The following is a 15,041-nucleotide window of genomic DNA, read 5'->3' as shown; positions in this document are numbered from 1 at the left end:
ATATTCCAAGAAAAATAAAACATATACTCAATTTTACTGTGACAATCATGCAAAATAGCTAAGAGTGCTGTTTGTATTTGATTTTGTTGGACTTCGCAGTGTGCTGAAATCGACTTGTCAGATGTAATGTGACAACCAAATGCTTGGAGGCTAGAAGTGTTCTGTCACTGTCATGCTGTGGATAATTTATACCAGTAATCCTCAGGCGCATCTGAGCAGCAGGACACACTGGATCTCGTTCTATTGCCTCAGTGGAAAATGTACTTCAAGGTAACTTGGTGATAGCGCAATGATGGGATCCCAGGTGTTAAACCATTGACAGCACTGTGAGGTACATTGAGAGCATTGCCTCTATTATTCCTTCAAACCCATCACCTAGCACTGCTTCTTGCCTGTCAAGCGCAGGGAACTACCATAAAAGTAGCTGCTGAAGTAGAGATAGCGAAAGCAGGCTAAAAGGCACAAGCCTCGCAGTAAGCAGGTTCAATCAATATGACTATTTCAAACACGGTGCCCTCCTCCGCTGCTGACCCAGGCACAGCTTCTCTAGCTGCTGGCACTGTGTTCACGCTCGCAAGGACATGTTAACACACCCAGGCAAGTGGGGTTTCAGTTCTGCAGGAGGGCTCGGAGTTGTCCTTAAGCTCACATCCTTTATCTGCAGCTTTTACTTTGCCAGCCATCTGAAGGAGCTGTATGCACAGGCTAAAGCAAGAGAATATTTGTGCTTTCTAAGCCTGACAGAAAGTCTGCTAGACCAGATGTCGGCAAAGGAATGTATACAGAAGAAGAGAATTACTGACAGATCGTGTGCTTAGTGATTCGCTTTATTCAAGTATATCCAAGGTCCAAATTTGTTCCTCAATTTTAAGACCTGGTCCAAAGCCTACTGAGGCCAGGAAAACTCTCTGGGCTTTAATGTGCTTTAATAACCGGAGACTTCATTTAAACTATTAACAGCATGTCTCTAAATAAAATAAATTTTATACTCTTTGTTCACGGGCTGATGAATAACAACACTGATACAAGATTTGGCCTGAGCAAATATGCAGGTCTATTTACGGATTTACAAAGGAAACCTTGCACAGCACCTGCCCGCACATAATTCTGGCTCCTGGCACTACTTTAAGGAGTATTGAATTTCTTCCCACCCACACATCTTTACATAAGTAAAAGCTTAAACATCAATTCAGACTAAACATTTTTGAATGCAGAATCCCTTGAGTGCCATAAAAAGAAACAGTGGTGTAAATGAAACTTTAATTTCCATCACGCTCAGTAACTGATGTGCTAAAAACAGATTTTAAAACAGTGCATGGTTTAATTTAAGTTATTGATTCTCACTTCCATTAAATTCCTGTGTTCCAGCAGCGCATTGTGTTTCCCATGGAGGCTGAGACCATCACTAGATGTTATTCAGCAAGCGAAAAAAGTTTCTGTCCTGCATGGCTGACAAAAAGAGGTGCCATACAACCAACATGACTTCCAACTTCCCATGTGAGGAAAGGCAACCTGGAGGAGAATTTCCTAGCCTCTGATGGGCCCAGGGGTTTTCTTCCACTTGACTAGGAAAGAACAGTCTGCGAGAAGTGGCTAGGAAAGGTAGCTCAGTATTTGTGTCACTGAGCGACGTAATTATGTACAGCCTGGCATCATCAGCTACAAATTTAAGAGTCCATTGGTTCAGGGTAGGTTGAAAATCACCATGCAGGAGCATTAACAGAAGGGAAAATTAGATCTTAGCCACTGTGACTAATGTCCAGCCTGGTATAAAAAGAAAGATAATACGACAGTCTCTGATCATATCTAATAATAATGAGAGGGTAGCAAAGAAGCCTCTAATAGAGAAAGGTTTCCAGAAAACAGGTAATGATCAATTCCATTACTTCAACGTGACTTCAGGAGAAGTTTTTGAACAGTCAGACTGAGGTTTGAGCTTGCGCCGGTGTTCAAAGGTCAAGAAGCTCATGTTTTTGTCCTTCCCTTCCGACTCCACCTGGTCTTTTGCAGGATGACAGCAGCCTGTCATCTTTTTCACAAATTACAATGTGCTACTGTCTTAAAATAGTGCCACTTGTAACCTGTATTTGGATAATAAAAGACGATGAGAGGCGTGGGACATTTCCTGGCTGATCTCAAAGTGGTGCTGACACCAGAAAGGGAGGCTCCAACCACTCCTGCCTGACAGCAGCAACAGAACTGCAGAAAAAATGGCAAAAATCAGCTTCCGTCACTATGGAAAAAACACCTCAGCCTGGTGACTTCACCAAGATGAAAGCGTCTGCAGCATTATGTGCAGGTCAGAGGGGAGGGATATGTTCAAACTCCACTTCGCCAGGTTCAACATGGGAAGACCGCACTCCAGATCAGCCAGCTCTAACTGTGTCAATTTCCACAGTAATTCCCACTGTATCTCAGAGAAATATTTTTTTACTCCAAAATCCCAACTGAACTACTGCAAAAACCAGTGTTGACCTCCTGGACCCAATTCATACTTCACACCATTTCACTTGCTGCAGCTGTACCAACTTTAAGGAAATTTACACATTAGTATAGGAGAATGGAAAGTAGGTCAGTTGTCTTTAGAAAAACAACTTGATTCTTCAGAGCCAATTTATTAAACTGAACCTACATAAATATGAAAGAATGAGGATCTCAACTAGCTTCAGTTTATGAAGCTAGCACCTGAAGTCTACATTTCAAAGGCATGTGGATTTTGCATAATTTTCCTGCCTCTCATCAACCCCTTCCCTTGTAATTTATGCTATGTGCATCTTGAATTAAAGAAAAATAATCATTTTCAGGCACTGTTAACCATGAAATGGATTCTCCAGGTTTCACTGCATTTTAATAAGATCACTTTTGCATCCATTCAAATCTTGCATAATTATTTCATTAGCATCATTTTTAGTTGAATTTTGCTACAGTATATATATCAACTCTGGATATGAATGTTGGTAGCATAAAGATTCCCTCCCTATAATGATTCCAGAATATCTCATTACATTAGGAGGAATGAGAATTTAAAAAAACCCCAATAATCTGGTTCAGGTCACAAACTGAAAGCTGGCATTCTTAGGAAGAAACTATGATTAAGGTATTCTACATAATACATGTTTACTGGGTTTTTTTACTTTGTTCTGCAGTATGTAGCATTATTCCCCATCAAATAAAGGTTATTATGAAAGCCTAGCCAAGAGTTTGATCTGCTAAATTAGTTCTTATGTTCATAAGATGCTACTGTTTATCTCTTAGAACTGGGCATAAACGCGATAACAGAGTAACACAATATAATGAAGCAGAACATCAGTCATCCAATTGTTCTGCCCCTATAAGCTGCATCTGTATTTCTTGCTTCAGCCAATGAACACGGATCTCCATGAACTGTCCTTATCCCCATGCACAAAATTTTTCACAAATTAATAAAAAGACGGATAATTTATCAGTATTACAGCTAAGACTGTGTTCACCTTTCAACAGGCTAAATCAAGATCTGCTTACGCTTCTCGAAAAAAAAAAAAAGTTCCAAATGTTTTCTTCAGATCTACTGTAAAGTCAGTAAAAGAGAAGAACTAAAACTTGTTTATAGTTTATTCTGTAACAAGACAGCTGCTCCCAACTGGAGGAACTGAATTACAGATCTCAAACAGTATCTTTGCTATAAACATTTTGGAGAACATACACTTCTTTTTCTGCAGGGAATTTCCTACCCAGAAACTGAGTACAGACAGGCACTAAAGACTTTATTAAAAAAGGAAGTATTATTCCTTCGTTTTAAAACTCCCTACTTTCATTTTTACAGCTCTCAAGAGAGAGTCTTCTCAAAAGACTCGCTCCAGAGAAAGCAAATCATAAAATAAAATCATATGAAAATCATAAGAAACTGGCTGGGACCTGTGGGCTTGGCCAGGCCAATCTCCCAACACAAGGCAGGTCAACCTTTGAAGTTTAGATTAATTTTCTCATGCTTTTGCCACTTGAATTTTGAAAATTGACAAAGGTTGAGATTCCACAGCCTTTGCAGGTGACCTGTTCCCGGGCTTATATCAACACAGGGAATTTTTTGCCTTCTCTTCTGCAAGTTCATAGAATCATAGAATGCTTCGGGTTGGAAGGGACCTTAAAGATCATCTAGTTCCAACTCCCCTGCCACAGGGCAGGGACACCTGCCACTAGACCAGGTTGCTTAAAGCCTCATCCAACCCGGCCTTCAACACTGCCAGGGATGGGGCAGCCACAACTCCTCTGGGCAACCTGTTCCAGTGCTTCACTGCCTTCATTGTAGAAAATTTCTTCCTCATATCTAATCTAAATCGCCCTCTTTCAGTTTAAAGCCATTGCCCCTTGTCCTATCACTACATGCCCTTGGAAAAAGTCCCTCTCCAGTTTTCTTGTAGGCCCCCTTTAAGTACTGGAAGGCTGCAATAAGATCACCCTGGAGCCTTGTCTTCTCCAGGCTGAACAGCCCCAACTCTCTCAGCCTGTCTTCATAGCAGAGGTGCTCCAGGCCTCGGATCATCTTCATGGCCCTCCTCTGGACCCACTCCAACATCTCCATGTCCTTCTTATGTTGGGGACTCCAGAGCTGAATGCAGTATTCCAGGTGGGGTCTCACGAGAGCAGAGTAGAGGGGCAGAATCACCTCCCTCGACCTGCTGGCCACACTTTGGATGCTGCCCAGCATACGGTTGGCTTTCTGGGCTGCCAGCGCACATTGCCAGCTCAAGTTGAGCTTCTCATCAACCAGCACTCCCAATTCCTTCTCCTCTGGGTTGCTCTCAATTCACTTTCCGCCCAGCCTGTACGTGTGCTTGGGATTGCCCTGACCCATGTGCAGAACCTTGCAGTTGGCCCAAGTTGGTTGAACCCAATTCCTTCAACCAAGGCGGAGTTGAGAGGAATAATCATTTCCCTGGACCTGCAGGCTCCTTCCCCTTGTAAACATTTCTGTTAGTGCTTCTCACAAATACATTCTCTCTTATATATATTTATATTTTTAAATTAACACTCACCAGCCACTGCTGAGGTATTTCTGGCAGAGGCATTTGAGGAGGCGCCGGCAAACTATTTGCAACTTCTTGCTTCTGTACATGTTCTTTTATTTCAAAACCTATGGAAGAGCATCAGACATCACTTAACACTTTGGTGGTTGCAAATGGGACATTTTTTCCACACGTAGACACTATATCTGACTGTCACACACCGAAATCTGGCATGCCGTGCTGCTCACAACCTACCTCCCAAGCGCAGTTACCAAGGCAGGACTGGAAGAATGCTGGGAATTCAGGAATTTAATCAAGCAGAACAAACACATACTTACTCTATATGATAATGACATGTATGCTATTTGGATCAACAAATACCAGACACAGAAAAAAATTACAGGAAATCATTCTGAACTGCCTATCCATCTGGAACTGAAAGACTTAAACAGCTAAAATTCAAACACATTGCCAGGTGTCTACAATACAGATAAAAATATTTATGGGGGGAAGATACCACAGTTGTGAACATCACAATGGCACCATACAGTGAATAAAACGCTGTCAGCCTGTGGGCAGTATGGGACTGGCTGCCTTTGACCAGTGGAGACAACAACGGTTGTTCCCATGGCACATTTTGGATGGGCAAGGCCATCACGCAGAAAGGAGTCCAAAACCATCTTTCATGCCAAAAAGAGAGGAAGAGGGCAGAAGAAGAGACTCTGCCTCTCTTCCTCCCCTGCAGCACTGGTGACAGCTATTCAGCCAAGCCCACAGCACCCGTGCTCCCTAGGCTCCCTGCTGTCCCCCATTGCCTCTGATCATGGAGCTGTGGTGCGAAACTGCACAAGTCCTGGGAGATGCAGGATGCTACGACACCCCAACCCAGAGCATGTTGCTGCTAGGGGGACATCGCCCTAACCAACTCACCATTAACAGAACTGCACACTGAGCATGTTTTCCCACCACTTCCTTCTTCCTCTCATTGTTTTTTTAATAATCCCATAGTTTTCCAGGTGAATTGAAAAAGGGAAAAGGAGTCGAATGTAAAAACTGCTTTGAGTCCTTTGTATCACTATTGCATCTCCTTCCCAGGGAAAAAGAGGAGTGAGCCACTCGTTATGAGATTTTGGCACCATAATTTAAATCCCAGTTGAACTCACTTCATAGGAACATGATATCGTTTATTGTTCTAAATATCAAAGGGAGATTAGGGTGCATCTCTTCAATGTTCTGGCAAAAATTCAGTCAATGGATTGTACCCTGCTTATCCCTCAGTTGAATTTAGCTCCTAGGGTTTAGTTTAGTTTTTAAAATATATATTTACATAGTCAAATGGATGTCTTTTGGTCAAGATCATATAATTCTTAAAAACGTAATCAATGATGAAATGTTTCTTGTCATAATAACCCAGACCCACTGGCTGTGAAGTCATGGATTGAAAAACAACACTGATAAAATAAACTGCCTCTAAGGGCCACAGATTCTTCTTACAAATCAAGAGAAGGATTAATCCTGAGAAATATTCCAATTTTGGTTTTGGTATAACTTTCACTTGTTCCTCTTTATGTAGACTGAATCCATATTATGACTGCTATCCATATTCAAATCTCCCATGCCTTCCTTAACAATCAAAGGTCAAATATGAAGGGCTTTTACTGAATAAAAAAAGTATTCCAGGTGAATTCTATTGACTCTGTAAAACTAGTTTTTCCTCAATTTTAAACTAGGTGTGTTTAAGCAAGAACTAATATTTATTTTCTTCTACCAAATTACACAGCAAAGTCAGTGTTATAGGATAAGGGCATCAGTTCCCTTTAAAGAAAACAGGCAATGTTGACAGTCATATTAAATGACTAAATCCACCAACAGTTCTTACTCCAAAATAAACTGTTTGTGACTTTGTTTTTCAGAAGAAAGACTGAGTTTCAGAAGGAAACGCCAAGTGTTTTGTTCAGACCTACAATCCATTGGGCATGCCAAGGCTCAGGAAGAAAAATAAAGTTTATAGTTTTGCCAAGCTATTCAGAATAACCACCGGTTTGGATGTGAGGTAGGTCGAGGCCAGGCAGCTATGACCTGAAGAATACATCTGCCTGGCCCAGTTCTCTCTGCTTGATAGATATTAAATGAAGAAAACAGGATCCATTTGGGAGATGTAACAAAATAAGGCAAAAGATTTCTGAACAACTCCCCAAGTAAGAACTTACTGAGTTTAAAGTGTTTTAGTAAAAGCCAACCAGCCCATTACAATAATTTCCACACCTTTACAAAGAAAAACATAATTGTCCATTTCCAGATGTTATAAAGAACCCAGCCAGTTCCCAGTTGCACAGATCCTTCATTACCGTTCCCCATTGATCTTAAATGGTTTGCTCAGCAATCGGAATATCCTGTTGGATTCACACAGTTGATTTTTGCAAATGCATATAAAGAGTTTGAACTCAGAATAGTCCTCAGGCCTCTTAAACTGTGCCAGCGACCCAAGAGCTCTCATGGAGTTATGTGGGTGGAGTGAAATAATGTTTTGAAAAACAGGCTTCGAATGACAGTTCCGCTCAGTTACAGAGTTCTGTGGGTTTAAACATCTTTTATTGCTTTTAATTTTAATGAAGAGATGAATAGTTTCAAAGGGATGGGAGTACTGGATGTTATAACTGATAAAAAAAGCAGCAGGGTCAGCTCTGTTAAAGTCCATGACTCCCGGGTAGTTTCGCACACACTTGAAGCCAGTGCGGGATGGCAGAGCTCCCACGGAGGCAGCTCCTCTCCTTCCCCACCTCGCTCCTCTCCCTGCACCAACCTCTCCTTTGTGCCAGCACAAGCATGTGTTTGGCCTCAGGTTGAACCAGACCAGGGAAGTGACACTCATTAGGACTCAACCAGAAAAAAATAAAAAGCAAATAACACTTGTGCTAGCGGAAAGGAAGATGAAATACACGATGAGCAAGAGTGAGTAGCCTGGGGAGAGAAACAGGATGCTTTTTTTAGAGGCCATGCTGGCTTAAACTCTATTTAAGCTGCAGTTTCACAGACCAGAGTTTATAGACATAGAGAGCACAGTCCTATGACCTCTCGCTTAACTGAACTATGGGATTTCCTTGAATTAATTCTTGTTTGAACTAGAGTATACCTTTTAGCAAAATCTTTCATCTTGATAAAATGCCAGCAATGGCATGCAGACCTTAATAAGTTCTTCCATTAGTTCATAGCTTCAAAGCTCAAAACGTGCTTTATTTCCACTTTGAAACAAACATTCAGCCATTGCACACTGCTTTTTGTTGTGGCAGTCTAAGAGCCCATTCTCAGTCATTCCTTTTTCACATCAAGATTAATTATGATACCTCATTTCGGATAATTTGGAGGCATATTTCTGGACCCTTTAATCATTTTTATGACTTTTCTTTGAAATGTTGAAATTTTATCTCCTTGAATGTAGGCACTAGAAGTGGGTAAAATGTTTCAGTAACAACTGCAGTGAACCAAGCCCACTTAATATATGGATCTCCTATGGATCTTGCTAATGGATGGATCTTGTAATAAGATGTAATGGATCTTGTTATAGATCCTGTTATAGGCTTTAAAACCTAAACGGTAGATGTGAAAGGTAGATGGCTAGGGTCCTGGAGTCTTTTTATCCTTGGGCACATCTATAGTCATAAATTAAACATGCCTGGGAAGGCACTCTGGTACAGAGAAATCCATACCCATACGGTTAAAATCTTTCATCCCTCAAAACCAGGGTGGAGGGTGATGATTTTGAACTGTCTGTTGGGAGTAGATCTTTTCCCATGCTAACTCCTAAATCGTGCCAAGGAACTGATGGAGGAGACGAGTCAGCTCATGCCAAAGACCACTCTGTAATTTAACAGCATAAATAACTGAGTTCTAGGGTCCAGAAACATACCCAGCACTGTTTAATTTACTAGTAGAGCTATATCTTTTATGTCTTGAAACACCATCCACAATTCGGAAGAAAAGGCCGTGATAACCCTTTCCTATGTTTGCAAAGTTGGCAACAGAATGTTGTCCGACTTCTTGAGGAAGTCAAATGTTTTTCTTAATAAATCTAGTTGACAAGATTACAAGAAGAACACGCAGTGTCAGATCAGCATTGTTGAGGTTATTTTGAACTCCTATAAAATACAGCTGTTTCTAAATATATCAAATTGCAGGTTCACACCCACAGGTTTTGTTTTTGGGGAGTTTGGTGTATTTTGATCAGCTTTTGGAACATGAAGCCTCCTTCCACAATATATGAAACTGGTACCTGCCTCCTTCTCTCAGTACCAAAGTAAAAATAGTGATAGGTCTGTCAAAATGGAAAGAAGGACAATCACTATTTTCAAGTTGATCTCCTTGGACTTGAATCTTGTTGTGGCAAAAATGATTTCTTTACTGAAGGGAGGAAACACTGCATCAAAGAAGACCATATTTTTTTACCACTGGAGAAGAAACAAATAATGAGAAATGTGGCTGCTCACAATGTGGAATTTTCTTCAACACACTCTGGTATTTTTCAAAAATCTAAACGCTGAGGGTTTCCACTGATAGTATTTCTGTAAATGTATGACAGACTTACAGCCCAGGTCTTATACCCCAGATGCCTCTTTATACAGAAAGTTGCTGTAAGGAAATATAGGAGTATTGTTAGGAAACAGTGAGGAATATTCCTCGTAATAGAGGAGAAATTTCCTCTGTGGAAAGGTTGCTGTACACAGTGAATCATTTATATTGCATTGAGTCCTATAATCTTGATGGAGACAAAAGCAATTGTGCAATCAAAATGTTTCTACATAGGAAGAAAAGGGGAAACTGATTATTACTTTAATTGCAAAATGCAAACCAAACATGCTGACAGCCATCTCCCAGCTTTGGTTTGGCACTTCTATATCAGTCATGCACAAACTCAATGTCAAACCTTTAATGGATTTGGGTCATTTGACAGAGATGAAGCACGCAGCACCCACGCATCTATAAGATGGTGCTGTGGCCAACACTCCCTGACACAGCATTACTTTTCCATCAAAACTCATAAATAGCATTGCTGCCACTAATAAAATGAAGCAATCACTATATCAGAAGAGAAAACATTCTATAGAGCATGTAATTTCGTGGCTGCATTCACCCATCTGCACCCAAGATACTTCCAGTATGCCTTTTCCTATATTTTATTGCTGAACATGAAAGAAAGCATTCAGAAAAGTTACACTTTGGCTTCACCCTGTCTTTCTGTCTTGCTTCAATTTAGGGCTTGTCTTTAGCCCTTAAAGCTATTTCACTGAGCACAGACTTACTCGGTACATTCTGCAAGCGAGAAAACCCACCCCTGACACTGACCTTTTGATGACTGTATCCTCAGGAGAATGTTAGTTATTACTGCCTTCTTCTCCCTGACAGTGGAAGTTAGATATTCATGGTCCAGAAGTTCAAGAAACAGGCGCAGCTCAACTATTAACTCTTCCATGGCTGAAAGTAAAAAAAAAAAAAAAAAAGAAAAAAAAAGAATTACTTTTTCTAAACAGTCCCATTAGAAAAAATACAGAGTTAATTCTCATTTATTCACATTCCTAGTTATTTTCTAGCATTTCTAAAAATGTATGGTCCTACCTGCAGGAAAGAGACTGTATTCATTAGTGAAACTAACAGACTAGTCCATTAGTGAGGACTACCAGCACTTGCAGCAGTTACCTCGAAACTGATGCAGAGAAGAGTTCTTTTTACATACCACATCACCAAGCCAGCACTAGACAAAAGTTAAGTGCAGGAGTAGTGGCCATCTGTTTTTCTAGCAGTGCCATTCTCGTTCCTCTGCGTTTAACAAACAATTTCTAACTGTAGAATAAAATTATAGTTTGATAAAGCTTCTAGACAAATTGATATTTTCATAGATCTTTAGGGGAAGTGTCTCTTTCCCTCACCTTAATTTTTCTTTTTGCTGTGAGGAAAAAAGAGCAGGTATTCCTTTTTTACAGTGATTTGTGTTTCTTATAACTTCCAAAGACAAGTTCCTAACCCATCACATAATTTCTTATTATTCCACAGATTCCTGATGATGCACTTCATATTTGATCCTATTTCTACTGTTCCAGATCTCAAGGCTTTCCAATTTTTTCAACAAAAAATGACATTCCTTCTCTGTATTTTCAATGTTTCTCAATTTTTTTATCAACAAACTTTATAAGCCCATTTCTAGTTTTTTCCTTTCAAATTACCTCTAAATTTAGTCTCCCGTTGTCTTAATAACTGCAGTAGCTGAGACCATACATATAAACACATTTGTTACAGTCGAACCATATGATACCTATTCAGCGGGTTTATGAGAAGCCCATGGTATTGAACCTCCTTTTCATGCTTTGGTTCTCTCATAATTCTGAGATTCTCTGGTCCCTTCGTTTAAGCAGACTCGCTATTTTTAGTTTAAGTTTCATCTTGGATGGAATAGTTCACATTTCCATACTTTCTGTATCTGATGACGTTATCCTCATTAAAAGATAAGAAGAGACATCATTTCAGGGCCGCAGCTATCCTCATTCCAAATTGCTTCTACTTAAATTTTTCTCTACTTATTCACATTTGTTTGTGTAGTCTTTTCAAGGCCTAACAGGGTGACTGCTGCTAAGCCTCTTCAGACCTCTAAAAAGTACATTTTTTGCTGCTTACTCCCTTACCAGCTCTTCCCTACTCCTAAAACCTTCTCTGATACAGTTGTTTACCCAAGTGAGCCTGGTATCCTTGTTTCCATTTCTGAGAATACATATGGGTGTTTAAACAAGCCTTGGTCTACATGCATTTGTTTTCTCCAACACCTGAGCACAGCACCAGGCAGGGAAACCTGCAGATGTGAGCTACGGTCCTACAAGGGACTGTTGGCCCCTTCTTGTCTCAAGTCAATGTAGATTTTCTAATTTATTTACAGACTGTACCTGCCAGTGTGCTCTGGCTACTCTGGCAAGAAGCTGTCTAGAAGGCCATCAGAAATCCAAAACATTCCGCAACAACCATATTACTTTCACTGTCATTCACATTATGGAATAACAACATACATGCATACAGCTTTCTGAAGCAAAAAAGTATAGGTTCAGATTTGCAAAGAGGTAAGTGATCACAAGACTCAAGAAAGAAAAAAGAAAGAGGACCTATGACCTAAAAAAAGTAATACCCAGATAATCATCTGTTCGTTATTTTTTAAGTTATATACTTCAGAAATAAGATGCATATTCCATTAAGAGTATAGTGGTCTCTTGCTTTTAAGTATGCTATTGTTGTTACGAGCTTTATTTTAATGATGGAATATATGAATCTTTTAATATTTACTTATTTATTATAATACATGCATTTCAAAAGCTATCATTACCACAGAATCTAGGCAGTCATTTTGAAATCTAATCCGTATACAGTCCAAGAACTGCATATTTTTCAAGTAGTTCCACAGCCATATAAATTACTGTCAGTAATGGCATATATTACTGCACTAAAATTTCTTTGCAATGGCATATTTTCTGGATTCTTTAAGGCAAGGGACTGTAAATAAGCTGAGAGGGAGCTCTCCCTTCTCATCCTCACCAATGAATACCCTGTGCCACAGTAATCCCATTTCTTTGCCGAGAACCTTCACTTCTGGGAAGGAAGAGAGAAAAGAAGATGAAAGCAGCAGATACCATTGACGTGCAGAGTGTGCATAAATGTTTTCAGTTATTAAAAAAAGATAAGATCCTTGTACTCAGGAGCTTACAATCTAATATAAACAGATAGATTGCAAAATGAGAAATGAAAACAGACCAAGAAGGAGTTATGAGGCAAAGAGACAGGGAAGCAAGAGAAGAGGAGACAGGAAACCGCTGCTGGAGAGACTCCTGGGAGCTGGCATTAGCTCAAATCTCTCCCGAGGCCTCATCACATAAACGTGTCACCTTCTCCTCCTCCTCCATGTCTTTGAAGGAAATCTGCATCACAGTCACCGGTAACCACAGCCCATTGACCTAGCATGACCAAGCCACCAGAGTTGCTGGAAGCAGTTTAACTGCACCCAGCAGAGGATTTTTTTTTAAAAAAAGCCTTGGTTAAGACCAATATAGGATGATAAGATGAAGCTCATACTGGTGAGACAATCCTTAAAAAATCTTGAAACCACTGCTTTAGTAACACATTCGCCATAAATGCATTTCTATCTGGCCTGGTGTCCAGCATTGTGGTTCAAATATCTAATAGTGTCTCATAAAGGAATACAGAGCGTGGGAAGACTTGTTCTTCCTGCCTTTGTAAGCTTACAGGTATATGACACTGAATTCAAGTAAGCAGTCATAAAAGTTAGTTTAAAATGTTAGTATGGCAACAGAATAAAGTTAGCAGCTGTTGTAAAATGCTAGGCATAAATACTTATTGCTCCTCTTACTTTTCTACTAGGATTAAATTGGGGTTGTATTTTCTTTTGTGGGAGTTAATAGCATCACAAACATCAAAGTGTGAAGGAAGTCGGTCCTGATTTCCACTTTATATATACGCAATGATGTAAAACACCCAAAAAGAAAGAAGTGAAACACTGTTCCCAGCAAGCAAGAAACATTCTTTCCATGTATCTTAAAAACGCGCTTTGCTTTTTAATATTTTTTCTGCTTAAGCAAAGAACAAAAATACAGCCAAGGAGTACATTTAAAGTACTTAAAATAAGGCATTGAAAGCTCCTGTTTCTTAAAGATAGCAACAAATGAACTTGTATGTTGGGGGCTGGAACTAGATGATCTTTAAGGTCCCTTCCAATCCAATCGATTCTATGATTCTATAATTCTATGTACTTGGGGAAAAAAAAAAAAACAAGTTTCCCTGTTTTTAACTCTTGGTTTATTTTCTGGATTAAAGAATCTTCTCTTCGCCTTCCTAGAAATGTAATGATGTGCTCACCAAAAGTAATGGAACTAAATAACAGAAAATCCACATAACGCATATTTTCAGTAAGCAATCATTACTTCTGAAATGGAGACTAAAAATGAGAGGGTGATGCAAGTCCCAAAGAAAAACATACTCCTCCAGTGAGAGATTACCCTTGGAAATCTGACATCACCACAAAATAAGAATAATAATCAGAAGGCTCTCAAAAAGGGGCCAATTTATTTGACAGTCTTGGCCGTAGTTGCATTGCCAAAGGAATTACTTGTAAGTGGCAGGTGGTGAAAGGCAGGGTGGAACCTAGGGATGGTAATCACAACAGTAAGCAGATTTTAGCTTGACTGAGGAGCAAAATCACATTCCGTATTAAATAATGAGAAGTCCATTCTATACTCCATAGGAATTATAGGCCCCTAATGGGCTGCTGCATTTGCCATGCACAAATAAAAAAAACAATGATACATCCAGAAGGGTTTCCAAGACTAGCTCTCAAGAGTGTTGAAGTTTTTCAAATGACAGCACATAAAAATGATACACACAAGCCAGCAATGGAATACACCAAGGTAAAAATAATCAGAGGAAGGCAATTACATCACTCTGTAGTTTTTGTTCCAAACCAGAACTAAAACCAACTGGGATTGAAAGAGCATGATGATGCAATTATCCCAAATCTGCATTTACGGATACTAGCCCTTAAGAACTTTTTTTTTTAAGAATACAAAGTTTTCACTTCCACTAGATCAAAAAAATTGTAGGAGCAGTGCTATATCACACACTTGATCTCAAGTTTGCTTAAAGCAGAAGAAAAGACACGATGAGCTCATTAAAAGAATGATCAAATGTTTTTTTTTGTCACTCACAGCAATTATGGAGACCTTCTAGCAGCCTTCCATACCTAAAGGAGGCCTACAGGAAAGCTGGAGAGGGATTTTTTACAAGGGCATATAGTGACAGGACAAGGGGCAATGGCTTTAAACTGAAAGAGGGGAGATTTAGATTAGATATAAGGAAGAAATTCTTCACTTTGAGGGTGGTGAGGCACTGGAACAGGTTGCCTAGAGTAGTTGTGGATGCCCCATGCCTGGAAGTGTTCAAGGCCAGGTTGGATGAGGCTTTGAGCAACCTGATCTAGTGGAAGGTGTCCCTTTCTGTGGCAGGGGCTTTGGAAATATA

General features: G+C 39.9%; 1 protein-coding gene across 3 annotated transcripts in view; it reads right to left on the bottom strand.

The window, feature by feature from the left end:
• The window catches only part of AFAP1 (actin filament associated protein 1), a 65,385-nt gene extending 54,936 nt beyond the window's left edge, over window positions 1-10,449 (bottom strand). For all 3 annotated transcript variants that reach the window (XM_086611638.1, XM_086611639.1, XM_086611640.1), the window contains exons 1-2: window positions 10,323-10,449; window positions 5,013-5,110 (exon numbers count right to left, since the gene is read on the bottom strand). In XM_086611638.1, the coding sequence (XP_086467764.1) occupies window positions 5,013-5,110; window positions 10,323-10,449 (225 nt within the window). The remainder of the gene's footprint in view (window positions 1-5,012; window positions 5,111-10,322) is intronic.
• Between the last annotated feature and the right edge of the window lie 4,592 nt (window positions 10,450-15,041).

This window comes from Tauraco erythrolophus, chromosome 5 (genome assembly GCF_009769465.1).
Source record: "Tauraco erythrolophus isolate bTauEry1 chromosome 5, bTauEry1.pri, whole genome shotgun sequence".
Taxonomy (NCBI): Eukaryota; Metazoa; Chordata; class Aves; order Musophagiformes; family Musophagidae; genus Tauraco; species Tauraco erythrolophus.
The sequence above is the reverse complement of the archived record's forward strand: the minus strand, read 5'-3'. Positions and strand labels throughout refer to the sequence as shown.